We start from the raw sequence: 26,646 nt of genomic DNA on the forward strand, positions 1-26,646 counted from the left end.
GGGCTCTCCAGGGTTTTAGTAGCAGGTAGTTTTGACATAAACAAAGCCTTGGGGCGTGAGCCAAAGTCCCCAGCAAGTCCTACCAGAAATGGTCCAATACTGCTGCTAAGGCCTGGGTCGTCAGGCAGGCCCAGCTTGGGGAGGGCCGACCTGGGCAGTTGCTGTGATCCACCCTAGTGGGCACAGACCCAGGGACTGGGGGAGGAAACCCCATCAAGGGCATAGGGCTGCTGGCTGTCCTGTGCTGTCCAAGGAGGAAAGGCCGATGGGGCTGTGCGCTTGGTGCTGCAGAGGGTGAGGCCAGCGCCTGTTCCCACAGTCTACGTGGGCTCTGGTAGCTGGCGCCGAGGCCGAGCGCTGGTTTGGGCGCCTGCCCATCTCCTCTAGGGCTGCCCCACACAGACTGTGTTGTTGTAGTGCCCGCAGCACTGGGCCAGAGATGCCGTGCTGCTCTCCAGGCCTTCCCAGATGCCGGTGAAGGACAAGGTGCCGTTGCTGCTGAGCACCGTGCTGGAAGGGAGAGCGCAGTCAGGGTTGGGCACCAGACAGACACCTTGCCATTGGAATCACCCTGGGACGCCATAACCCGTGCTGCCAGTGGCCAGTATCGGCGTGAATGCCAGCCACGGTGATGCTATTTTGGGCCTGCATTCCACTCTGTGAATCTCCCGGGGATAATAATAATAATATAAATAATGATGGAGATTGCCTATCTCCTAGAACTGGAAGGGACCGTGAAAGGGTCATTGAGTCCAGTCCCCTGCCTTCACAGCAGGACCAAGTACCATCCCTGACAAATGTTTGCCTCAAATCCCTAAATGGCCTCTGCAAGGATTGAACTCACAACCCTGGGTTTCGCAGGCCAATGCTCAAACCACTGAGGTTGGGCTCTGTCTTCTAGGCCCAACCTTGCCCACGTTCCCACCCGCCCAATGAGCACCAAACCACCTGTCCCACCATTCCCTGGGCTGGGAGCCCCTCCTCACGCTGCGCAGCCTCTCAGCTGAGCCCCTGCCCAGGCATCCCATACCCAGCTCAGCCCGTCCCGCAGTGCACACCTTCCCTGCCCCTCCTCCCCACCTTCCCTGCACCAGGACACCTCATGCTGCAGTTTTTGTCCCCAGCTGGGTGACCTTTTTTGCACTAAAAGGGGTTTTTTCATTCACAGTGAAGGTGGAGCTCCCCCAGTGGCAGCAGGGGGTTCCATGCCAAACCAGGCATCCGCCGCAGGGGGTACCGTCTATACTGGGCATCAGCCACCCTGGATTGGTGCGGGTGGGTCCAGGTCCCATTAGCTCCCAAAGCACCAGCTGCCTGACGCAGAGGCAGGCCAGCCAACCGTGGGCTGGTGCAAGGCACAACACTCACTTAGCAAACAGCTGCCGGCAGCACATGTAGATGTCGTAGCTGGTGGTGTTGAAGGTGGCGGCTCTCAGGAAGGCAGAGCAGTCGGTCACTTCCCCTCGGGGCACGTACAGGATGCCTGGGGGCAGGAGAGCCTGTTAAAGGGTTGACTGGGAAGCCCTTGTGTTCCCCCAGTGCCCAGAGGCCTGGAGCGGGACACAGCATAAGGCCCTCAGAAGGAGCCTCTCCCAGGCTGCAGGCACAGCCAGCCCCTGGAGCTGCCAGCCCTGCCGTGGCTTTGAGCCATGGCAGAAAGCTGCTATGGCCCAGGCCCACCTGGGAGTCAGTGCCACCCTGGGAAGCTGGAAAACAGGGACCAGGCCACCCACTGCCAGGGCTTCAGGGAGGCAGGAGGGAGGGAACTCCTGCTGCTGGCATTGGCCCCCTGGCCCTATTCCCCTGGGTCACCTTGGTTGGGGGAGGCAGGGCCTGGGGCAGAGGGGGTTTGTCCCAGCTCTTCCCCAAGATGGAGGTTCCTATGGTTGGTGGCCTCCTGGGTCCTCCCTCACCAGTTGCCTCTGGCCCCAGCAGGGGCTGACCCAGGTTCCCCATCACCGCCTGTGGTGGCCGTACACTGCCAGGGCCCCTTTTCGACAGGATTTTCCGGCAGGAAACTAGACGCTCGGCTCAGGTCACTAGTAAAACGACTTTGAGGAGGTTGTCTGGTCCTTGTTAAGTCCCAGGGAGGTTGTGTCTGGCGTGAGGGCATGGGCCAGCGTAGAGCACTGTGAGCCTATCCGCCATCGCTCCCCCATTCTGAAGGACTGACCTGGGGTCGCAGATTATCTGCCCCCACCCCCCAGCAATTTCTCAGTTCACCTTCCCGTACCTGCCACACAAGCATTGAGCATAGAGACACAGGCCCCGGTGAGCAACGCGCGCAGCACGATTCTCGCAAACTCACTCTTCCGCTGAGGCACCATGGAGGCTGCGGGGGACAGAGGACACAGATTGCGCCCAGTCGCCTAGAAGCCAGTTGGGAGTCAGGAAAAGCTGGGTAGGGGCCACTGATGGCCCCCTGCTGCGGCAGCCTGTGGCTCTGGGCGATGCGCAGGACACGGTGGCTGGGCTGGCAGCAAGGGAATTCCCTTTATAACAGAATCGCCCTGCTCACTAAGGGGTGTTTGTGTCTAATTTGAACTGGGGTAGCCCAGTAACTAGGTGAGAGGAGTCACAGCCCTGAGTGGCCGCGACTGGTGGGAAGGGCTGGTCTCCCATTGCTTGTTTCTCTAGAGTAGATGGTTAGTGATGCTGGTGCTCAACAACGTAACTTCGCCCCTTCCTCCCAGCAGGCCACAAAGGCACCATGTGGTCTGCCCAAGAGTCATCACCAAGGGCCTGGGCACGGGGCATCAGGAGTCGTAAATTCCAGCTCTGTGGCCGGGTGACTGGAGCCCAGTCCCTGCCCCTCAGCATCTATTTCTCCTCCCACTGGCGTGTCTTGTCTACGCAGATTGTGGCAGAAACTCATTGTGTCTGTGTCCCGCATGGAATGACCCCCCCCTCCAGGCGGAGCCTGGCACAGCTCCCTTGGCAGGGAGCGGTTAAGTAGGGCCCTGATCCTGGTCTTGGGGCCTTCCCCCAGCAATACCCCACAGGCTTCACTCCTGCTCGCAAGCCCCCATCCCCTCGCACTGCAAACTCACTCAGGCCTCCCAGCATGATCCCGATGGAGCTGAGATTGGCGAATCCACAGAGGGCAAAGGTGCTGATGGTTTCAGCTCGCATCTAAATAGTACAACAGCAGGTGAGAGGCACCATGGAGCCACACACCCCCCCCCATGACAATGGGCCCTCGCCCCCCGTCCACCCCCCGCCTCTGCTTGGGAGAGCCGCCAAGAGCTCCTCCCTTTAACAGGGAGGAATGGTGCAAACTGGAGCAGCGCAAGCCAGAGGGAGGGGCACTGCAGGCACTCGCCCCTCCCCACACAGCTCAGTGTTGGCAGCACCCACCCCTGGCCAGGTGCTGCTATCTGCCAAAGCAAGGTGCTGCTTCCAAGGTGCCCCTGGGCCTGCCATGCCGGCGCCTAGGCACCCATCCCTGCTTGGTGGCAGCTGGCACTCGCTGGACAGCCTGGCGCTTTCTGATTCAAGCCAGAGGCAGAGCCAGGCTGGCGCTGCCCGGACCAGGATGTCCGAGACACTAGGCAGATTGTTTCTAAGCTGTGCGCTGAACCCCCATCCGCTCCTCCCTGCAGCCCACCCCAATACCCAGAGTCCCTCAGCTCAGCTCCCAGCCCTTCACGCCTGCTGCTCGGCCCCTTCCCCAGCGTGCCAGCTGGTGGCTCTCACCGAGATCCACTGCTTGCGGCCCCCACTCCACTCCTCCAGCCCCGCCAGCCGGTTCTTCTTGTACCGGGACAGCTGCTCGTAGGCCACAAACTCGTTCAGGAAGATTTTGATGCCAAGCAGCTCAGCCACCAGTGGCGAGTCTTCCCAGTCTGCCCCCATGAGGAAGGCCACGGGCATCAGGACGTAGGAGCAGATTACCTGGGACAGAGCCCCGGGGGGGAAGGGAGTGTGGGGGTTAACACCTGATGTGTGTGTGACCCACACCCTTCCCTGGGCTGCTCCCCCACTGCCCAGCGCCAGCCTGCACTGGGTGTGTTGCTGCAGACCCCTGGCGGGGGCAGGGGAAAGAGCCGGGCTGGGCCGTGGTTCGCACCTTGCAGCTGCTCCCAGGGGCAAACAGGGTCACACTGTCCCAGGGGTGCTCACACGGCAGGGTTGCCAGAACACCTGCCTGAGAGGAACCCTGGTGGCTCTGGTGAGCACCAGTGACCGGGCTGTTAAAAGCTCGGCTAGCGGCTCAGGCAGGCTCCGTGCCAGCTCCCCGGAAGGGGCCATGTCTCTCTGGTGTCTATGCAGAGGCTCTGTCCCCACTGGTCCCCTGGGCTGGGAGCCACGGCCAATGAGAGCTGTGGAGACAGCGCCTGCAGGCACACAGAGCCCCCTCGCTGTGCCTCCTCCTAGGAGCCAGAGCCGCCTGAGGTAAGCGCTGCCTGTGCCCCAACCTCTGCCTCAGCCCTGAGCCCACTCCCTATCCCTGACCTCGCCCCGGAGGCTGCACCCCCCCCCCCCCCCGCCCAGAGTCTGTAGCCTGTCCAAACCCTCTGACCCCACCCCAGTTCCCTTCCTACACCCTAACTGCCTCATCCCCAGCACTACTCCAGAGCCTGCACCCCTAGCTGGAGCCCGACCCCCCACACACACGCCAGCCCCTGCTCCAGGAAAGGAGAGGTGGAACGTGAGTCCTGGGTGTGGAGGTGGGGGGAGCCGGGCAGGCTGAGCGAGGTACAGCATTTCTGGGGGCCAGGACTGCCACTGTCAGAAGGCTTGGAGGAGGCAGGCAGCAGGAGCTCGGTGATCCAGCCACGCGAAGGCGGTGAGAGCCATGACCCTGGGCTGGGGCAGGGATCCTGGAGGGGAAGAACATCTCTGGGGACAAGTCGGGTTTGTGCTGATGTAGGTGACGGGGCTGAGTAGTGGGTTTCTGAGTTGGGAGCCCCTGCATAGGCCTGAGCAGCAAGGGCAAAGCCTGGGGAATCCCAGGGAGGGGAGAAGAGGCCGGTGGAAGCAAGAGGGTGAGTGAGAGGCAGTGGGGAGTAGGGCTTGAGGGAGGGTGCAGAGGGGGCAGGAAGAGGTGGAGTGAGGACAGAACCTTGGGGAGGGCGCAGGGGTGGGAAGAGGTGGAGAGAGGGCGGAGCAACAGCAGGAAGAGGTGGAGCGAGGGGAGGCCTGGGGGGAGGAGGCGAAGCAGGACAAGAAGAGGTGAAGCAAGAGCTGAACCTCCAGGGAGGGATAGGGTTGCCAGGTGGTTTCACAAAAAATACTGAACATCCCCCTCCCCCCAAAAAAGCTCAAAATTCTGTTGAGGGAGAAAAAAAAGATCAGAGCCAAAATGGAGTCGTGGTCCCTTTAATTCCCAAGCTGCTCCCCCTGCCCCAAGCTGCACCGCATGTCCCAAGCAGCCTTCCGTCAGGCGCCCAAGCCGAGCCTCGGGAAAACCAGAAAGCGACACATTTTAGATATTCGGTATTTTCTGAATTTTTTTACCGGACAGAAGGTGCAAATACCAGGCTGTCCAGTTCAATACCAGACACCTGGCAACCCTAGAGAAGGGGAGGAGCAAGGACAGGAAGAGGTAGGACAAGGGCAGGGCCTTGGGGAGGGAGAGTGGCAGGAAGAGGTGGGACAAGGGCAGGGCCTTGGGGAGGGAGAGTGGCAGGAAGAGGTGGGACAAGGGCAGGGCCTTGGGGAGGGAGAGTGGCAGGAAGAGGTGGGACAAGGGCAGGGCCTTGGGGAGGGATGAAGCAGGAAGAGGTGGGACGAGGGCAGGGCCTTGGGGAGGGAGAGTGGCAGGAAGAGGTGGGACAAGGGCAGGGCCTTGGGGAGGGATGAAGCAGGAAGAGGTGGGACGAGGGCAGGGCCTTGGGGAGGGAGAGTGGCAGGAAGAGGTGGAGCGAGGGCAGGGCCTTGGGGAGGGAGAGTGGCAGGAAGAGGTGGGACGAGGGCAGGCCTTGGGGAGGGAGAGTGGCAGGAAGAGGTGGGACGAGGGCAGGGCCTTGGGGCGGGAGAGTGGCAGGAAGAGGTGGGACGAGGGCAGGGCCTTGGGGCGGGAGAGTGGCAGGAAGAGGTGGGACGAGGGCAGGGCCTTGGGGCGGGAGAGTGGCAGGAAGAGGTGGGACGAGGGCAGGGCCTTGGGGAGGGAGAGTGGCAGGAAGAGGTGGGACGAGGGCAGGGCCTTGGGGCGGGAGAGTGGCAGGAAGAGGTGGGACGAGGGCAGGGCCTTGGGGAGCGATGAAGCAGGAAGAGGTGGGACGAGGGCGGGCTGCTGGCGGGGTCGGAGGAGGCCGTGTGAGACGAGGGGCAGAGCTAACGAGCACAGAATGGGGCGACTCCGTGCAGGCGCGGGTGGCCCCAGGTGCTCAGCCTGGCAGTACCTGAAATGAGAGCTCCTTGATGTTCACCATCTCCCCGAACCAGGCCAGGGCAGCATTGATGAACTTCAGCACGGCCAGGAAGGCGATCAGGTTGGCAGCTATGTTAGCGACCAGCCCCACGGAGGCAGCCGCACCATTGCTGGCAGCTTCCAAGATGTTCTGCTCGGTGCTGGTGGCACAAGAATGGTCAGTGGGGGGAGGGCTAGTGCCAAATGGCAGAGGGCTCCCTGTTCTGTAAAAGCAGCTTGTGTCAGACCTGTCAATCACGCTGCCCCTAACTCCACACCACTGCTGTGGTCCCGAGCCAATGGGCCAGCGTGGGAGCGGACGTCTCGGCACTGTCACTGAGATGTGTGTGCAGGGACAGAGAAAGGCCAGTCGTACTATAGGGTTTAGAAATGTGCAGCTGTCTACCTGTGAGTCTGTTTGTTCACAAACTCCTCCTATACGGTAAGTGCTGGGACCACCACATTGGGTAGGCAACGTCCTCTTACCCATCTTAAAGCAAGGTCAGGGCTTGGCCGTGGCAGGGCAATGGGATGTGCCTGGAATTCGACTGTTTCTCATAAAATGGAAAGGGAGAGGTCTGGCAGGAGGGACAGTTATACCGTAGAATGACCACAAGGGGGCCAGAGATGGGGACCCGGACAGCTATTGATTCCATTGGGCCAGCAGGGGGTGGGGTGGAGAAAGGGCCAGCTATCTGCTATATATTTCAGAGAGTCTGTCAGTTTGTGTGTCTGTCTGTTACCCAGCCAGGGGACATGCACCCCTCCCCAGCCTGTGCCCACTGCCACTGCCACTGCAACCGCTATGGAGAGGTGCGTCTCACCTGGCTCCAAGCTACTGTGTAGATCAAGGGCTGGGGTTTTCCTCTCTCCCCGGGACAGCCTGCCTACTGAAACCCTCATGCCCAGCCCCATCCCAGAGCAATGATTTAAATGTAGAAAAACAAAATGTATTTGAGTTAAGGACCCAAGCAATGCTGGGTAAATCTTCTAGTGCATGGTTCTCTAACTTTTTGGCCCATGGCCTACCTGGCTCAATGCAAACCTTTCTGCGGACCACCAGCTGCTAATGGAAACGTACCATTAATTATATAATTACGCCCGTGCCACTTTGCTAGTGCTGCAGCTAGGGACGATGGTTTAATTTAACCAGTAAGAAAGGAAATATTAATCACAAGTATGAAACAGATTAAGCGCTTTAACTTTCTCATGTTATTTTACAAACTTCATTTAAAAAAAAGTAAAATATTAATTTATGTCCAACACAAAAGCTTTCAACATTGTCTTTATTTATGGCAGGGCTGGGGAACCTTTTTTGGGTCGGGGGCCACTGACCCACAGGAAAATCAGTTGGGGGGCCACACAAGTGAGAAGCAAAAAAAACCCTCCAAAGCCCCCCACTCCTCACTGATGTGGCTCCCCGACTGAGACTCCTCACTCCCCTGGTGCTTCAGCCCCATGGGGGAGTGTAAGGGGGAGGGACAGAGAGGACTGAGGTTCAGGGCTTCCTATGGGCCAGATTTACTCTTCTGGGGTTAGTGGATTTTGTAGACCCCCCCCCCCCCCAGGCTCTGAATGTGTCTGGGTAAAATATGAGGGGTTCAGAGCTGTCAGTGAGTGGGATAGTGATGGGGATGCAGGATCTGGGGGGTAGGTGGGGTGCAGGAAGGGGTTAGAGCGTGAGGTCTGGGTGGGAGGTAGGATGCAGGAGCAGGCTAGAGGTCGGTTGCCTGGCTCGGGGGAGGGTGCATGAGCAGGCTGGGGGTGTGGGGTCTCAGCAGGGGGGATGCATGAGGGGCTGGAGGTGGGGGGGGGTGGGCATGGGAGGTGGAGGGCACTTGCTTTCGCACCTTGTGCCATTCCCAGCACCATGTTCTGGGCACAGCCTCCTGCTGCTCCCATTGGCAGGAATCTGGCCAGTGGGAGCAGCTGGGAAAGCCTCAAGGCAGCGCGAGCCAGATCCGGCAAGGAGGCGTGGGTCTTTCTTCCCCGCCCCCCAGAAGGAAGCAGGTGCCCCAACCTCACGGGGATGGGGACACCAGGCTGGAGTGCCAGTGCCGGCTCCCCGTTGTGGGGGGAGTGAAGGGGGCTGAGCTCGTGCTGCAGACCATTTGCAAGGTGTCCATGAGCCCCAGTTTGAGAACCACTGCCCTAGAGCAAAGGTGCCTAGCCAGTGCCAGCTGCTGTTAGCCTCCACCACCCCCGCACTGCACCACTCACCCTCTGCTGAGCTTCACGCCTTCCTTGCTCTTGAATTTGGACTCTTGCACTTCTGGGTAGACCAGCTTGGCCATGCCGAGAGCACAAGGCGCAGCCATGACAGAGGCAGCGATGAGCGAGGCCGGGTCAATCTGCAGCATACACAGTGGGGAGGTTCCTAGAGGTGAGCCCTGGCACAGTGCCCAGGAGTGCCTGCTGGCAGGATGCACAGGCACCTCATGCCCCCAGCTCTGCCGGCACGGGGCACACTAACACTACTGGGCGCCTGGTGTGAGCAGCAGGGCAGCAGTGACAGGAGAACCAGGGGCTTGCTGCACCTGTCACACCCCAGCCTCCATTTACCTGCCCCCAGGACAAGCCTGGCAGCAGCTGGTGTATACAGGCTTCAGGCTGGACAAAGTGTCAGGGCTCCCAGCCTGCCCAGTGCTATCAGGGCTCAGACTCACCCAGGAGAGGGGGAGGCAGGTCTGTCCCATGTCCAGCAGCTGCATGGGCATAAGACAGGCTTCTGGGGGGCTTTATGGAAGGGGGTTCTGGCTCGTGTGGAGATCACAGCACAGCGAGAGCTGGCCGAGAGCACACGGCTCAGCCTGAGTCCAAACAGCCGCACCACAGCTGCCCAGCCCCACGAACCCGAGTCAGCCCCGGCCTGGCTGCGGGCTCAGATTCCAGTGTAGACGTCCCCTGGAAGGCTGGAATACTTTGGTCTGAGTCCCGTTGCTGCGGCTCGGGGGCACGTGGCCTGCGATAGCAAGTGAGCTAGATCTGGCTTTAGACTCTATGGTCTCGCTCGGTGCAGCCGCTATCCCATCTCAGCCCACATGGAGAGCCAAAGCAATCCATGGAATGGCTCATTCTAACTCCTGGTAACCTGAGCCCCAAAGCCCTGCCCTTGTCCTGCCTCTTCCCCCAAGGCCCACCCTTTCTCTGCTTCTTCCCTCAAGCCCAGTCCCATCTCCACCTCTTGCCCCCAGGCCTCGCCCCCTTGCTCACTGGATACCTCAAGGAGCCAGCCTGCAGGTCAGAGGTGACTCCAGCTGAGCAGGAGCAGGTGGAGGATGATCCCTCCCCCCCTGGGTAACTGCACTTTTGGTTTGGATGCCATGTCGAGTGACCGGGTCCCTGAAAACCAGGCACCTGGCACCCCCAATGGCACCCGGCCCCAGAAGCCAAAGCCAGGCCTGTGCAGGTAAAGCCTGGATGGGTGGCAGGCCTGCCGGACATGCTGCCTGGGTGCTGAGTGCTGCGCTCACCCCAAAGGACATATAGGCCCCCATCACGCTGCCGGCGATGGTGGCGAAGCCCCCGGTCATCACCGCATGGACTTCGGAGAGCGTCATGTCCGCCAGGTAGGGGAGCACCAGCAGCGGGGCCTCCGTCTGTGCCAGAAGAAAAGGCAGTGAGCGCCAGCCGATGCTGTGGCCTGGACACGGGTTCAGTGTTGCCCTGGAGGTCAGGTCTCCCCAAGGATGTAGGGGAAGTTTGAAGCAGTGGGCAGGCACTGCACTGCCAGGGAACAGCACACTCTGCAGCACGGCCCCCCTCGGGGGGGGGGGGGGGAATGGGACTAGGGGCCTGGCCTCCAGCATAGCCTCAGAGGGACTGGGAGAGACCCAGAGGCCGGGGGGAGGGCCCCTGACATCTCTGCATTTCCTGGCTGCGAGGGCTCAGGAGAAACACAGCACAGGCTACAGGGCCTGGCTCTGGGTGGAGGGCCAGGGGCTCTCTGCCCCTTGTGGGGGTGTGAGGGGCTTAGGGGTCATGTCCTGGTGCTGCCCAGTCTGAGGTTGCCTCCCAGCAGCTCTCACCTGCCCTACAAAGATGTTTCCTGCCACGCTGAGGGTCTCGGTGGATGTGGTACCCATGGTGATTTGCATCAGCCAGGAGATCTGCAGAGAAGCAGGACAAACCCCTGACCTTCCACGAAGGCCTTGCCCTCCGAGGCAGACACGCCAGGAGGCACTGCCCAGCCTCATGGGGGCTCCTGAGAGCTCAGGGCAGCCTCTCTGGGGCTGAGTCACATGTAATACAAAGCTTCCAACCATGTGTTGCCCTTTCGTAAGGATTCCTGCTGCCCCAGCCTGCTGGGAGCTCCTGGGACTTGTGTGGGTGCCACACTGCAAGCTGGGCTCCCAGCCAGCTGGCTAACCCAGGTATTCTCCGAGGGTATGTCTACACTACCACCCTTGTTAGAACTAGGGTGGTTAATGTAGGCAATAGGAGTTGCAAATGAAGCCCGGTATTTGAATTTCCCGGGCTTCATTTGCATCTCACCGGGCGCCGCCATTTTTAAATGTCCGCTAGTTTGGACTCCGTGCCCGCGGCTACACGCGGCATGGACTAGGTAGTTCGGACTAGGCTTCCTATTCCGAACTACCGTTACTCCTCGTGAAACGAGGGGACAGGCTGGTATTGACATGAACACTGGGGCACCAAGGCCTGTACAGCCCTGAGCAAAGGGTGGGAGGGGCAGGTCCTACCAGCAGGCCCCGCCCCCGTCCCAGAGCTGCAATCCCAAGAGGCCGGGCCTGGCCTTACCTTCAGGATGAGCCACTGCATGAGGCCAGTGTAGTAGAGAATGGACATCACGCAGCTGAAGAAGACGACAATTGGTAGAGCCTGCAGGAGGAACCAGCGTGCAGGTCAGTGTGGGGGAGCAGGGCTTGCTGGGAGCCCGGGGTGGCTGGGGCCCCACAGATGGCCCCTGGGCCTGCAGCGGGGCATGGTGTGGCACTGAACCGTGCCGTGCGCAGGACGGCTTGTGAGCCTGGGGCTCCGGCCGTGCTAGGGCTGGCCCTGAAGGGCTAGCAGAGAGCAGGGGGCTCTCAGTGCTAGCTCTTGCTGTGGGCACAGAATGGCAGAATGAGCCATCCCCGACACCGCCCTGCAGACCCTTCTGCCCCGGGCAGTGCCAAGGGCATCCCCTCGCAGGCTGAGCCAGGCCAGCGAAAAGCTAGTTCTTGAGCCCCCTGCCCTCCCCACGAGCTGACCTGAAAGGCAAAGGCCTCCTTGATCAGATTTTCTCCAAAGACGAAGCCAGAGCCGGCGGTGGTGTAACTCAGGAAGATCTGTGTGGGGAGATGGGACAAGTTGGGGAGCAGTGCCCTGGGGAATACACCAGGGCCTGCTGAACCATGACCACCACGGGGACACCCCGCAGGTCCCCCTCCTTTCATCCCGTGCTCCCAGCCCCAATTCAGCCAGCCCCAGTGTGGTCTAGCACTGCATGGTGTGGGGAGGCCATCGGCCTAGAGGGCTGCTCTAGAGCCACTGCCCTGGACAGAGTGGAGGTGAGCCAGGAGTGCAAGGGAGGAGTCTGGCCTGACAAGCAATCTGGCAGCAGCCCCTGGGGACTTCATGGCAGTGTTGTAAAGGGATCAAGGTGGGAAGCTGCCCCAAGAGCCAGCAGCTGGGGAGCCCCCGCTTACTGAGGAGCTAACGGGAGCTAAGTTGAGAGACGGGCCAGAGCCCATGGGGCCCCAGGACAGAGGGAGCCACTTTCTGCTAACACAGAACAAGGAACTTTACTAGTCCTCCCTTCGAGTCTCTGTGCTGCTCCTGCCCAGAGCCTCTTGCCTGGCTTCCTGGCATGGCTAAAAAAACAGCCAGTCATGCCAGGTCCCTGTGACAGCCTGCCCAGCCCCACCTCCATCCTCAGCACCAGCCACACCCCATCCTCCACCCCACTCCCAGCCCTACCTTGATTCTCCACTCCCACTCTCCCATTCCCACCTCCATACTCAACCTCATGCCAGCCTCAACCCCGTCACCACCCCCTCAATCGTCACACTCAACTCCCCCGCTTCCAAGAGGCCCATGCCACCTCGCCTGCATGGCCTCAGCCTACTCCACCTCACCCCACCCCCCCGTCTGGCAGCCTGCTAGCACAGCTGTGCCCCAGTACCTGGATCTGATTGCCAAGCCACTGGAAAGCTTCAAATCCAGGGTTCGTTCTGATGATAAAGACCCCAAGAACAAACTCCAGGCCCAGGCCCCAGAAGACGGCTCTCCAGGCAACCTGGGATGGAGAGCAAAGCAGTGCCCTGTGTATCACTGAGTCCCATCCTCCCCCCACTCCAGCCCCCGGGTCATTTCATGGGAGGAGCCAGCAGCTGCCATGGTGACGGGTGCCACAGAAACCCAAAGTAGGCAGCAGGCAGAACCAGGTGAGCACTGGCCCCACAGTGCTGAGCTGAGGGAGCATTTTGCAAGATGCTCGTCCCTCTCTGCTCTGCAGGGGTCTCTCCAGTCCAGAGTGAGCCTTCCACCTCTGTGTGACTGACAAGACCCCGCCCAGTGAGAGTCAGGGCTTTCTGAATATCCCAGGGCTCTGGTGGGCTCTGAAAATGCAGGATGAAGGGGTGGAGTGGGAGGAAAACATGGGGCAGACAGCGCAGAGGAAGGTGCAAGGGAGATGAAAGGCAAAGGGAAGCACCCCAGTGTAAGGACACAGCCCCCTTTGCACACATGCAAGGCTCTCTCAGAGGCCCTCTGCTGTTAATGGCCCTGTTCCACTGAGTCCCAGAGCAAACGTGACCATCCTGAACAAGAAGTGGGTGGTGGGCAGCATTGCAAAGGGATTCAGGCACCTGATGTTGCAATGAGGCACCAAGTGAGATTTTCAGGATCAGGTGACGTTGCGAGTCAATGGGAGTTGGGTGCCAAGTTCACTTAAGTGGTTTGTGAACCCCACGTGGTGCCTATCTGCATTAGGTGCCCAAATCCCCTGGCATCTCTGGCCCTAGCTCAGTATTTCCGCCCTCTACTGTGGGCAGAGGTCAAGTTCAGAGCAATGTCCATTGGAGAGCCAGAATGGGGGCTCAGGAGCAGGTGGCCTATGCTCAGTTCTCTGGCCATGCCGCCTGCCTGATCTCTGCCAGTGAGCCTCACTGGCTGCATCCACCCTCTCCCTCCCCCATGCTTCTTCTCTGGGGCACCAGGAGATAACAGATGCAAGCAGGACAAGAGGGCGCCTTCTCCCAGCGACGATCTCTACCTTCAGCCCTCAGGACACGCAGCACTGAGCTGCTCAGGGAGACCCTCCCATGGAGAAGCAGCATCTGCAGCATGGGCCTAAGCTGGTTCTTCCCGCACGGGAGCACAGAACCCAAAGGAAACATCCACTTACTGCACCATGGTGCTTGGAGCAGGCAAAGAGGAACAGAACAAACACGCAGAGGCCAGCAAATGAAATCAGCTGCTCTGGCCTTTTGGAGGTGTCCAGAGCCAGCCATATGACCAGGCCCACCAGCACGGCCAGACAGAACACCCTGCAAGGCAAGAACCAGACAGCACATGGCCAGATCAGCTCTCCCTCCAGTCATATCTACAGGCTGCCCCTATGGGCAACAGTGAGAGAACCAGCGGTCAGTACCAGCAACTGCCTCTACTTGGCCTTTACCACCTGCAATGACATGCTGTCCTCAGGCTGTCCCAATGGCAGTGGCTGGAAAGTAACCCCCAGGAAGATGGCTGGATGGCTCAGGACAATGCCAACAGGAGCCTCCCACCTCCTGTGGTGGGAGACAAAGACCTCAGTCGGTCTGCAGTGTAGAAAGCAGCATCTGTGGGTGACACTTTCTACCATTCACAGCTGGTCAGGAGACTCCTTCCCACCCTGGCAGATGACGAGATGGCCTCAGCAGTGTAAGATCCTGCTCAGGTCAGGGTGGAACTGCATAGGAGCATTGTCCTAGCACTTTCCTGACATTTGGAAGGGGGCTGTGGTGCTCCTGCTGGTCCCAGTCCAGGTGGCTCCTTTCCAGAGCAGGAGTGGGTGCTGAGCCCAGGTGGAGACCTTGGGGCAGGTCAGCACAGAAGGAATCAGGATGCTGCAGCCAGCCTTGGGCAGCTCACGGTAATGCCACACAATGTTGGGAACTGGGTAGTGGGGTCTCCTGGACAGCAGAACCCTACAAAGGGAGCAGGTGCCTTACATATGTAAAGGGATGTGCAGATGGGCTCTGAGTCACCCTGCTCCATGGGTTTCCCCCAACACACTGTGCCATCCTCCCCTCCCCTCCACCCAGCTCTCACACTACCCTCAGCTGCTTCTTCTAGCTCCCAGGGGCTCCCAATGACTCGTGTTCCAGCACTTGAGTTCTTTGGGCTCCAACACCGGCTCAGGCACCGGCTGGGTTGCCTGGCATAGACCTTAGGCCAAACCATGGAGAAGCTGACGTGGGATGCACTCCAGTAAACACGTTAAAGATGGCAGCATCATTAACATATAGGCTGTGTCTAGACTGGCAAGTTTTTCTGCAAAATCAAATGATTTTGTGGAAAAACTTGCCAGCTGTCTACACTGGCCGTTTGAATTTCTGCAAGAACACTGACGATCTCATGTAAGATCGTCAGTGTTCTTGCGGAAATACTGTTCTGCTCCCGTTCGGGCAAAAGCCCTCTTGTGCAAATCATTTGCGCAAGAGGGCCAGTGTAAACAGCACAGTACTGTTTTCCGCAAAAAAAGCCCTGAAAATGGCGATAAGGGCTTTTTTGCGGAAAACCGCGTCTAGATTGGCCATGGACGCTTTTCCGCAAAAAGTGCTTTTGCGGAAAAGCGTCCTGCCAATCTAGATGCGATTTTTCCAAAAATGCTTTTAATGGAAAACTTTTCCGTTAAAAGCATTTCCGGAAAATCATGCCAGTGTAGACGTAGCCATAGTGTCACAGATTCCAAGGTCAGAAGGGACCACTGTGATCATCAAGTCTGCTCTTCTGTATGGATGGACCAGCGACTGGCCACAATAATCCCTAGAGCAGAGCTCTTAGAGAAACACCCAATCCTGAATTAAACGATGTCAGTGACGGAAAAGCCACCCGATCCTTGGTAAGCTGTCCCAATGGTTAACTACTCTGTGTTAAACAGGTGCACCTTATTTCCAGCCTGACTGTGTCTAAGCTTCAATCCAGCCATTGGCTCTCGTTAGACCTTTGTCTGCTAGATCAAAGAGCCCTTAGCAAATATTCGTTCCCTGCATAGCTACTTACTTATAGACCGTGATCAAGTCACCCTTTAACCTGTCTCTGATAACAGGGCCGCATTATGACTTTCGTGGGCCCTAGGCACTTTTGCCTTCATTGGCCCCTTCCTCCATAATAATATGAATATTAAAAATTATTTTTGATATAACTTTAAATACTTCAACATTTTATTTTTTTCTGTTTTAGGCAAAATTTAATAGATTTTTGTGGTCCCTAAAAGTTTCATTTTTTTCTGATGTGAGAAAAACATTAAAACATTTTCTTCGACCCTAAAAGTTCATTTTTTTCTTCTGAGTTTAAAAGACATTAAAACATTTTCATGTGCCCTAAAAGTATCGTGGGCCCTAGGCACTGTAGAAGCTATTTTATGTTTAGCTAGAAGCCATCTTGTATATTAGAAACCATTTTAGCTTTTCTCTCAAGCACGTAAACCAGAGTAAACTTTCTGTCACCCCGTGAGAAGAGGCCTACAGGATAAGCTATTGGTATGTGTTAATTGGGATGGTTGGGACAGGAGATGTACTCCCTCGTACTTGTCCGCCATCTTGTTAATAAGGCTTTGTTTTTCCAAATTTAATTAAGAATTTCTGTAATTGGATGCCCTGACGTCAGACTGTTTGGCTAAGGGTATAAAAATACTAGGATTGATTGTATTAGCAGCTTTACTGGGCCCGACTTTGCTGGAACCACGTTTGGCTCACTTTGCTTTACTAATCAATAAAGCAAATCAGTTGTTAGCCGCCTAAACAGAGAGGAGCGTGTTTTTGCTTCGACAGCACTGTGCCTACTGTCTGATAAGTTGGCCCTGTCTGATAAGCTCAACAGATTGAATCTACCACTGCTGGCATGTTTTATAGCCTTTTAACGAAGGTCATGACTCATCTCTGAGTTCTCTCCAATTGATCAACATCCTTCGTCAATCATGCACACCAGAACCTGGATTCCACCAGCAGTCACACCAGTGCCAAAGACAGAAGTACGATAAACTCTCTGCTCCTACTCGAGATTCACCTAGGATCATACTAGGCCTTTTGGCCAGTGTTGCACTGCATGCCCATGTTCAGCTGATTATCCTATCCCCTATGACTCGCAAATCTTTTTCAAAGTCATTTCTTCCCAGGACAGTGTCTCCCATGCTGTGACTGTGGCCATGAACACTGAGACATATTAAAATGCACACCTGGTTTGCTTATACCCAGTTTACCAAGCAAGCCAGATCACTCATATTAGTGACCTGTCTTCTTCATTATTTACCACTCCACCAATTTTTGTATCATTTGCCAAGTTTATCAATTCATCTGCCAAGTTTATGATCTGATGTTTACAGTCGGGTCATTCCCTATATACAATAATGTTTTAAGACTTAACAATTAGCCAGTTTTTAATCCATTTCATGAATACCGTGCTAATTATATATTGTTCTAGTTTTTTAAATAAAAATGCCATGTGATACCAAGTTGAATGCCTTAAAAAGTCTAATTATATTACATCAACACTATTATCTTTATCAACCAAACCTGTACTCTCACCAAAAACATATCAAGTTAGTTTGATAGGATCTATTTTCCATAAACCAATGTTGATTGGCATTAATTACATTATCCTTGTTTAATTCTTTATTGCTCAAGTCTCATATCAGGTGCACCATTATCTTGCCTGGGATCAATGTCAAGCTGACTGGCCTATAATTATGGGAATCATACTTTTTACCCTTTTAAAATACTGGCACAGCATTAGCTTCCTGCCAGTCTTCTAGCATTTCCCCGGTATTCCAAGAGTTATTGAAAATCATTAGGAGTCCAGTGAGCACCTCATCCAGCTCTTTTCAATCTCATGGATACAAGTTATCTGGCCTGCTGAGTTAAAAACGTCTAATTTTGGTAGTATTGTTGAACATTTTCCTTAAATACTAGGAATGGAAAGAGTGCAGGGGCAGGGAAGAGCAGAGTAGGGGCAGGTTAGGGACAGGACGAGGCAGGGCCCTCCACCAGGCTAGAAGTGGGGTGGGGAAAAGTCACATGGGAGGCAGTCACATGACCAGTGCTGCCCTTCTGTCCCTCCCCAGCAGTTCCCACTGCTATTTACATTCCAATCATGGGAATCATGCCACCAGATTTGCATGTTATCAACGTGTGACAACCCCTCCCTGTGCTTTATGAAATTGACTTATAGATACAAATATGCATAACTCGAAGATGTTTTGGAAAAAATACCTCATGTAACCTATGAATCAATGTCATAATCTGCTGGATCTGTATATCTTTGTAAGCAAGGTCTGAATCACTGCTTCCATTACAGCCAGCTGGAATGGGAAAGAAATCCTGGCTGTGCTTATGTAAATACAGTTTGTCCCTGCTTTGCTTAGATGTGTTACATCCCTGGTGGAAATCAATTGAACATGACCTCCCAGTGCAATACTGTGGGTAAAGGAGTTGATGCAATTCTCATTACTCAGTCTATAGTTCATCGAAAAGAAGGTTAAGAGGGGACTTGATCCCAGTAAGTGCCTCCATGGTGACAAGGAGCCTCATCAAAGCCAAAGTGCCATCTGCCCAGCAAGGCAGGAAAGCCCAGGATACTCCTACTGCCCTGAACACACGGACCAAAGTGGGATGTTTGCTCTTTGAGTGAGTTCCCAATCGTAGAGCTCAGCTTCCATCAAGTAAGAGAGGAGGGTCACTCAAAGAAACAACTAAACTGCAGCCCTGATCAGTATGGAGAGGCACAATCCCTCTTCACACACCCTCAGCAACTGTCAGAGCCTTCCCCGGAGAGGTCTCTAAAGCCACATCTGTGTGTGGGGGAGGGTTGCCCAGTTTGTGGGAACCTCCATATGTGCGCACCAGCCCAGCTGCCTATGCCCATGGGGGTATGGGTGTGCACTGATGTGATGGAGACACATTGCACCTGGTGAAACATGCAGCCCAGCTGAAAGCTGCTTTCTGGCGGACAAGTCTATGGCCAGACTCACCATCTCAGCCATGGCCAGCACTTCAGGAAGCATTTCAGACAGGGGCTCAGCAACCTCGACAGCTGGTCTCCATAGAGTTTCTGAATGAAGTCCCAGGCCACGAAGAAGATGACCAGAGCAGTGATAACAACCAAGGCGAGGGCTCGCTGGAAGTTCAGGCAACAGGCCGCAATGAAATAGGCCAGGTACGCTGAGGAGGAGAACAGAGGCTGTGAGCGACTTTGGGCAGACTCAGCTCTGACAAACCCTCCCTCACCTCCTGCCATTCTTCCCCCATCCCTCGCCACACAACCCCTTCCATGCCTGTGCTGCCACAGCAGTCAAACCAGCTGGCTTGGAGCTGGGGGGGAGGGGTGTCGCCAGGAGGGCAGATGAAAAGATCTCTGCATGTTTGCATGTGGGGTGGGTGGACAGGGCCACACTGTCCCAGAACTGGAGATGCCTGAACCCCTTGGGAGGAGAAGGTCTGACCAGGAGCTAAGGGGCAAGAACGGCACAGGCCCACTGCAGCCGGCTAGATGGGAGATGAGCTCAGGCGCAAGCTCGATGGGAAGGCCAGAAGACATGGAAATCCAGGCCAGCCCAAGGCCTGGAGAACACACTGAGTGGGCGAGTCCACTTGGCTCTCAGTTCTAGTGTCTCTGTTCCCAGGGAGGATTCCTCACATGCTGTGAGAGGGCCTAGCAGTCTCACCTGCGCACAGGAGGCCCAGGAAGATCTTCCGGATCACCTTGTCGTGAGCCTTACAAAACCTCGTGGCCCGCGACACAGGCTGCACCACATGCCTGGGGAGATGCAAACAGACACCAAGGTGCATGCAGGGTGCTCACCGAGCAAACCTGCCCTGCTGCAGCAGCCACTTGTGCCCAGCAGCCTATGCTCACCCATTTATCCTACCTAGACACTCGGCTGCAGGCTGCCGCACAAACCTCTCCAACCTTCCTGTGATTTTGGAAAAGACGCCCCCCCAGGGAACAGCACCCTCCGTAGGTGCCGACTCAGTGGGCACTTTGGGGCTGGAGCACCCTTAGAAAAAAATGGTGGGTGGCACCCACCAGCCAATCAGCTGTTACTTTGGCAGGATTCCGCTGAGCAGCAGTGTAGTGGCAGGCAGGAGGGGCTGGTGGGAGGGGGCGGAGCAGGGATGGGAAGAGGCAGAGTGAGGGTGCGACCTCGGGGGGAGAGGCAGAATAATGGCCAGGCCCTGAGGCGGAGACAGAGTGGAGCATCCCCCTGGAAAAATGAAAGTTGCCATCTGTGGTGCCTCTTGCTGCAAGCTCTCTTCTGCTGACTGCAGTTAAGACAGCCCTGCACATCCCTGGTGGTGAGCCAAGCCCATGTACCTGAGCTATCATCCACCCAGGTCAGTGATAAGGGAGCTTGCGCAAAGCACGGCAGGCAGAGCTAGCCTGACAGAACAGTCTCAGCAGCTTTGCCATGCGGCCCCTTGCAAGGAACGTGGCAAACAGCTGCTTCTGTGAGAGTGCACGGGGTGGCTTTCCACATCAGCCAGAGTTTTAGAGATCTACGAGGGCTGCTGCTCCCAGACCAGAGATGCCTGTTTAGCTCACATGGCAGAGACTCGGGTTCTTATATCCACAGAGCCCGGATTCCAAGCCCATGGATGTCCCAGAGTGTAACCCTGGCCCACCACTCTCAATGTACGTGGGAGGTATGAAGGAACCCCTGGCTTATCCCCGTTGTTTGCGGCACAGCCAGGGACCCTGCCCATTGAGACCTGGGATGACCAACAGAGGGACCAGAACTTTTGCACAAAGGGAGCAGGAGCCTTGTGAGCACCTTGTCTAGATTCTCCCGTGTAAAGAAACGTGCGGGAGGGAGGCCGGGCCTGTCCAGAAGTGGGTTGCTACACCCCAAGGGACTGTAGGCATCGGCACTAGCCAGCTTTGTTGCCAACAAGCTTGCTGCTGGGAAGCTGACTGGGCAGAATGGTGGTGGTGGTGGTTTCTGAGGTGATTGGGTTTATGCCACGGTGACAGGCATGGAAGAGATTCCCAAGGGGATCGCTGGCTTTGAGAGAATTGTGCCAGAACACCGACTCCCCTGTGCCCGTCGTTTGCCCTCCTCGAGGAGCACACGAGAACCTGGAGCTACTCCCGCTGTGTAACCCTGGACCACAAGCTGCTCCCAGAGCCAGGAGAAGCCAGGACTGCCAATGTCCAGCGATCCGCTCCAGCTCACAGATATGTGCGCAATCCACTGGCCATGTGGGCAGGGTTTCCTAGCTGTGGTCGGCCACAATGGCGATAAGGCAGAGGTTTTTCTGGCCGTCCCAGTAACACTGAGAGCTGATGCAGAAGAGGGCTGGGCTCAGTGATAAGGCTGAAGGTTGTGGGGCTACACCCACCTGATAACCCATTTAAAAATAACTGTTATCAGCAGTAGGTCAGATCTGTACTACCAACTTAGGTAGGCCCATGCTCGGACAGGGCATGAAATATCCATAGCTCTGAGTGACGTTGTTAAACCGACCTAACCTTCAAAATCAACCTAAGTACCGCTCTCAGGAAGGTGGAGTAACCCTGCCAAGGGCAGACCCGCTCCCAGCAGTGTAGGTAGCATCTACACTACAGTCATGCAGCTGCAATGTTCCAAGTGCCAGCAGAGTGTGAGGTACCTGCAGTGATGGCTGAAGGATGCTACGTTGACCAGGGAATGTCGACACTGCCATGGAAGCCCAGGGTTAGTGGACTGGAGTCAGCAGAGCCAAAGCTTGAGCATCTACACTGATTGCCAACCCAAGGTTAAGAATTTTTTAACCCAGGCCTGAACTGGGGGCTCCCGTCTCCACACTGCAGTACCCAATCCCAAGTCCAAACCACCCTGCCCCAGACAGACTTCCTAGCAGCCTGCTGAAAAGTGGCTGCTCTAGCTCTGTATTGGTGATACAGCAGGAGAACCTGACAGTCTGTGCTGCATATACAGGAGACTTGAACAGCCTACGAACACATCCTGCCGAGTCAGCATTTTGGCCTCAGCGCTCCCTGCAACCAGAGCCAGCAACACGGAGATGTGATCTTCTCTTGCCTGGGCTTTCACTCCTGCTTCAGAACATGGGTAGAGCTTCTCTGAGAGGCTGCTGGGCAGTTCAGGGGTGTTTTCTCTCCTGCCAAAGGGCCCTGGCAGGCCTAGCAACAGAGCAGGCAGAGGACAAGGCAGACACCGATGTGGCAGGCTCAGACTGATGCTGTTCCCTAAACAGACAATGCTGCTGGAGTGAGCTGGGCCACAAGCACAGACCAGTGGGACCACATCATCATGCAGACCTGGGATGACGAGCAGAGGGTCCAGAAGCTTTGCACAAAGAGAGCCATGTGTCTGGAGTCTTGTGAGCACCTTGTCTTGACTCCCCCATGTAAAGAAACATGTCTGAGGGAAGCCAGGCCTGTCCAGAAGCAGAGTCCTATAACTGCAAAGGGAGCTGTAGGCATTGGCACTAGCCAGCTTTGTTGCCAACCAATCTGGTGCTGGCAAGTTGACTGGGCAAGGCAGGGGTGGTAGTTTCTGAGGTGGAGCAAGGTGACAGGCATGGAAGATATTCCTGAAGGAATTGCTGGCCTTGAGAGAATGGTGGTTCCAAATCCTGCCAGAACCCTGATGGCTCCCCTGTGCCCATCGTTTGCACTTCTTGAGGAGCACGTGAGAACATAAATCGCAAAGGGCGCTACTCCATAGCTATGTCTAGGGGGACCATTTTTCCCATGGCTGAGTATGGGTCACCTAGCAAACTATCTCGAATTCAGCTGAGTTCAATAGCAATCAATCAGAACTATGTAGTAGCCACCTCAACATGCTATAAAAACTCTGAGGCCCAATAGAGGAAGAGGAGCTGTGGGGGTCCGGGCAGAGAGCTTGAGCACCCTAGTTATGCAGGTCTTCATGGGCCAAAGAGGCCAATTTAAGAATGCCACTGTTGGCTGGAAGCACTGGATGCCAGGGATTTCCACTGAATGGGACACTACAGTCATGACGGGTGAGTAACGTCGTAAATTGTGATACGTGGCGTTACTATTCCCTTTATTATTCTGGGGGTACCGTGAGCACCCCCTTTTTGCCTTGGCTTATGAAACTGACCCCTCATGTCCAAGGCCCTAGTAAAAGGTGTAATTACAGTCTCAGCAGGTGTAGCATGGTGAGTGAATGTGCATTTGGCTGATCGAAATCCCGCGGCTGATGTTTAGAGGCCCGTTTGGGTGCCAGTGTCATCAGTACGGTGTGCGTTGCTCTGATTTGCTGCGCTCTTCACAACCGTCATGAAGCCATTTCCCCCCTAATGGACCCATGAACCGTCACACTTAGCCAGGAAATGCACCTGCGATAGCTGGAGTTGGGTGCACACATCAACAGAACTCAGGGATGCTCTATGCTCCCACATTATGGACTTGCGTCGCCCAATGGAAGAACGTGCTTGGAGAGCAGGGGGTGCTGATTGCTCTTGTGTGGGAAGGGGTCGATTGCAGTGCACTCTGACTAATATGAATTCTTATGAAATGGAGCCGGAAGGAGAAACAGCATGATTTGATCAATGCAAAACACCAGCAACACTGAAAGCTTTAGACGTGACCAAGAGCAAAGTGCAATCAGTTAATCTACAAGACGCCTCCCATGCTATTGAGTGTCCCCAGTCCCTCCCATTCTCCTTTGCCTTCCTTCTATTTGCTGGGCACGTGGCACTAGGTTGCTGGAGGCAGGGGACACACAGAAGCTGATCACATCAGCTGCCCAGTCACTGAGTCATCCAAGCTGTTCCCGTTCCAGGAACTGCAAATCAAAAGCTTGCCCCTGTGTTGCTACCCTGTCCCCAAACCATGGAGCCAGCCTGATCCTTCTGCTCACCTCTCGGCATGGCCTTCCTCTAGTCACAAGCCCCTCTTCCTGGTACTTGACCTGCTTGTTGCCCTGCCTCAAACTTGAACCATAAGTTCTTCACAGAAATGGTTCCTCTTGGAACAATCCAGGAAGGCACATTGGCCCAGGCTTCTGCAGTGAAGGTGAGCTGTGGAGATACTGTAGGTTGTGCAGGTTGAGGGGCCTGGAATAGGACAAGACACAGAGGTTACAGTCTCCAACAGCTCGGTGCAGGAGAACAAAAATTCATTTTGGAATTTCAAAGGCAGAAAATGTTACTCTTTGAAACTGAACTGCAATATATTGACAGAAGGCTGCTTTGGCCTACAGAAGCTCCCTGGACACAGCCGAGTTAATCTATCAGCCTCCAGGCCAGGGTCAAATTTTGCAAACAAATCAACAAGGTGCTGCGTTAGCATCCATGTGGCCTAGTGCCTCTCTATGGCTGTTGTTGCAGCCTGGCAGGATGGCATGCAAACACAGGGAACTGCACAGCCATCCTTCTTCTGCCTCTGGGAAATCTCTGGGCTGATTTTAAACGCCCAGTCAGATTTGGGGCTAAAAATTTTGTGACCCTTAGATGGCAGGGACAGACATGGACTAGCCATGAAAACAGACCACATTTGAACCCCTTGCCCTTCCTTTCGCCCCACACAGTTCAGCCTTCAGGCAGCTCATTGCAAAATGGGGTTGGTACTGAGTAGTGTTCAGAGGGCTAATACAAGGGTCTTATTTAAACAAACCAGAAGGTACTTTCCCAGGAAATGCTTGTTTTACTACTGGCATTTCCTGGTCCCTGTTTGGCATTCCATGGGGGGAGGACAGGAACAATGCACTACTAGCAGCTACACACCACTACCCAGGGCTTATAATAGCTCTGGGCATTTGGTCGTAGAGTGCAAATCCCTCCCTTTCCTATATTAATAAACAGAAAAATAAGCCAGAAACTTACTGGACTCCAAGGCAGCTTCTCTCTTTTCCCTTCTGTTGCCAGCTCCCTGGTGGGCTGTTCTTCTGCATATGGCCCCAGACTCATCAGCAGTCACTTCAATTGCCTCATTCAGTGAGTCCCCTGGTGGCTTCTGTGGGCACCGAGGTGTCATCCTGGCTGAGCAAGTCACCATCTACCACTGGTGGATCAGCACTCGGCACAGTACCTGGCACCTGGTCAAACCCATCGCTAGAAGGGCACAATGTCAGCAAGTTGCTGGACTCGCAGCTGCAGTCCTGGTTTTCCAGTACTCATTCTGGAACTCCTTCATCTGCTCCCTGAATTAGTCTCTGGTTGGCAAATTGCCAACACTACCAACTTCTTTGCGATTTGTGGGTATTTATGGGCATTCTATGCACTCTTACTGAAATCTGTTGTTTTGCTGGCTGAGCACCAAAGATTACCCAAGATCTGGCTCTGGTTGTCTCATGCGACCATGGTGCAGCTCGCTTTCATTACCAAAACAGAGCACTCTCCTAAGGTGTGTTTTCTGGTTGGCAGTCAGAGTAAAACACAAGGGTTAACCGCAAAGCTGCTGTACTAGAACAAGGGGAGGGGGGTGCTTCCGTTTCCCTGGAGTCAAGTAACAATACTTAGAAGAGGACAAAGGAAGATGACCCACAGAATTGTGGGATGCTTTTGGCAGACTCCAAGCATCAGAGCCCAAGGACATTGCAAGGGCTCGTATCCTGAGCACCACCTTGACTCTGGTACAAACCTTCCATCTTCATGGGGCTATAGGGCCGAGGCCAAGAGATGTGTGTACAGATGGAAGAGGAGTTAAGGTCTGAGCCGGACTCTGGGCTTACCTTGCAGTGTAGACATACCCAAAGTGGCTGTGTGCTAGTCTCTGTGTTACTGTGGCATGTGTAGTGAGTTAATAGGAGCTGTCTGGGGAGCAGTGACACATGCTGGGATTACCATACCTCCAGAAGGCCGGGCGTCTAGCTCTCTCCTTTCTGTTGTTCTCAGGAGGTGGATTCTGTTCTTCCTCTGGGAATCCTTCTTCTTCCTGTAAAATACCCTGTTAGTGTTCTTAGAGAAAGTTCAAAGGCCCATGCAGAAAAATAGGAAAGATTTACCGTGGAGTCGAAAGCTTTGTTCGTCAATCCCTTCTCATTGAGTGAAATTGTGACACCCGCCATATCCAGATGTACTCCAGCTATAACACAAACTCAGGAATTAGTTGGACAGCCCCACAATAGTCCATCGTATGAAGGAATGATGCCTTGAGCACCATCTGGTTCCCGAGCTGAGAGGCAACAGCCATTGCTTTGAAACCCGGAGCAGCTTCCTTGTTTTGGACCCAAGGGAAGGAAGCTCAGAACTCACAGATTTAAGGCCAGAAAGCTAGTCTGACCACCTGGAGAGCATAGGCCAGAGAACTTCCTGAAATAAGTCCTTAGAAAAACATCCTGACTTGAGTTAAAAATTGTCAGTGATAGAACATCCACCATGACCCTTGGTAAATTGTTCTAATGGTTAATGACACTCCCTGATAAAAACGTGCACCTTATTTCCAGTCTTAAAGTGTCCAGCTTCAATTTCCAGCCATTGGCTCATGTTAGATTGTTGTCTGCTAGATTGAAGAGCTCATTAGTAAATATTTGATCCCCACAGAGTTACTTATAGTAAACAAAATTACTCTAGCTAAACCAGCAAAGATATTCTGAGTCCAAAATCACAAGACAGAGAATTAACATGGCTCCTGCACCCTGAGAGACACAGGAGACTGAATCCCCGGAGGCCTTCCTGATGTTAGGACAAAGACAATTCCTTTGGGGACATCAGGGACAGAAAGAGACTCCGCCTTTGGCCTACACCTGAGGAGACACAGAACCAAGCACTCCTGTACTCTGTGTACTGGGACCTGGTTAGCCATACTAGAAAAAGACCGATTGAAGAGAAAATTACCTAGAGCAAAATCGTAGCTTATTAAGTTGGGTTTTAGCCATTAAAAAGCATATTTTCACCCGTGTTTGCTTGTAGCCTGCTTTACTTTCGCTTTCTTGTGCCTGTTATCATGTAACCTCTGTCCTTTTGTTAACTTGCTCTATTTGCCTATGGTACAACTCCACGCTACATTTGAACTGCAGTGATTATTCACTCCCGTTATAGGGACAAGCTGTACTTTTGTCTCTTAAAAGGTGCAGCAAACCTTTGTGACTCCTCTGGGCTGGACACAGCAGGACAGACAGTTTTGGGACTGGGGATTGTCACAAAGTTGTGGAGAGTCACTGGGCCCTGCACCCCCCT

At 55.1% G+C, this 26,646-nt stretch overlaps 1 protein-coding gene across 7 annotated transcripts in view; it reads right to left on the minus strand.

Annotated features, from left to right (window-relative positions):
• LOC102457463 (sodium/nucleoside cotransporter 1-like) overlaps positions 1-26,646 on the minus strand; it is a 45,760-nt gene continuing 19,114 nt past the window's right edge. For 2 of the 7 annotated variants that reach the window (XM_075897453.2, XM_006128026.5), the window contains exons 2-18: positions 25,473-25,552; positions 25,317-25,402; positions 19,224-19,315; positions 18,531-18,720; positions 13,704-13,845; positions 12,480-12,593; positions 11,566-11,643; positions 11,114-11,194; positions 10,384-10,464; positions 9,829-9,954; positions 8,576-8,706; positions 6,348-6,516; positions 3,697-3,894; positions 3,051-3,132; positions 2,234-2,332; positions 1,369-1,483; positions 1-510 (exon numbers count right to left, since the gene is read on the minus strand). In XM_075897453.2, the coding sequence (XP_075753568.1) occupies positions 384-510; positions 1,369-1,483; positions 2,234-2,332; positions 3,051-3,132; positions 3,697-3,894; positions 6,348-6,516; positions 8,576-8,706; positions 9,829-9,954; positions 10,384-10,464; positions 11,114-11,194; positions 11,566-11,643; positions 12,480-12,593; positions 13,704-13,845; positions 18,531-18,720; positions 19,224-19,315; positions 25,317-25,402; positions 25,473-25,535 (1,974 nt within the window). In that variant the 5' untranslated portion in view covers positions 25,536-25,552 and the 3' untranslated portion in view covers positions 1-383. Of the gene's footprint in view, positions 511-1,368; positions 1,484-2,233; positions 2,474-3,050; positions 3,133-3,696; positions 3,895-6,347; positions 6,517-8,575; positions 8,707-9,828; positions 9,955-10,383; positions 10,465-11,113; positions 11,195-11,565; positions 11,644-12,479; positions 12,594-13,703; positions 13,846-18,530; positions 18,721-19,223; positions 19,316-25,316; positions 25,403-25,472; positions 25,553-26,304; positions 26,329-26,646 lie in introns of those variants that run through there. The other 5 variants (XM_075897454.2, XM_075897456.2, XM_075897455.2 and 2 more) reach the window with 5 other exon arrangements.

This window comes from Pelodiscus sinensis, chromosome 14 (assembly GCF_052426305.1).
Source record: "Pelodiscus sinensis isolate ZL-2025 chromosome 14, ASM5242630v1, whole genome shotgun sequence".
In the NCBI taxonomy this organism is placed as follows: domain Eukaryota; kingdom Metazoa; phylum Chordata; order Testudines; family Trionychidae; genus Pelodiscus; species Pelodiscus sinensis.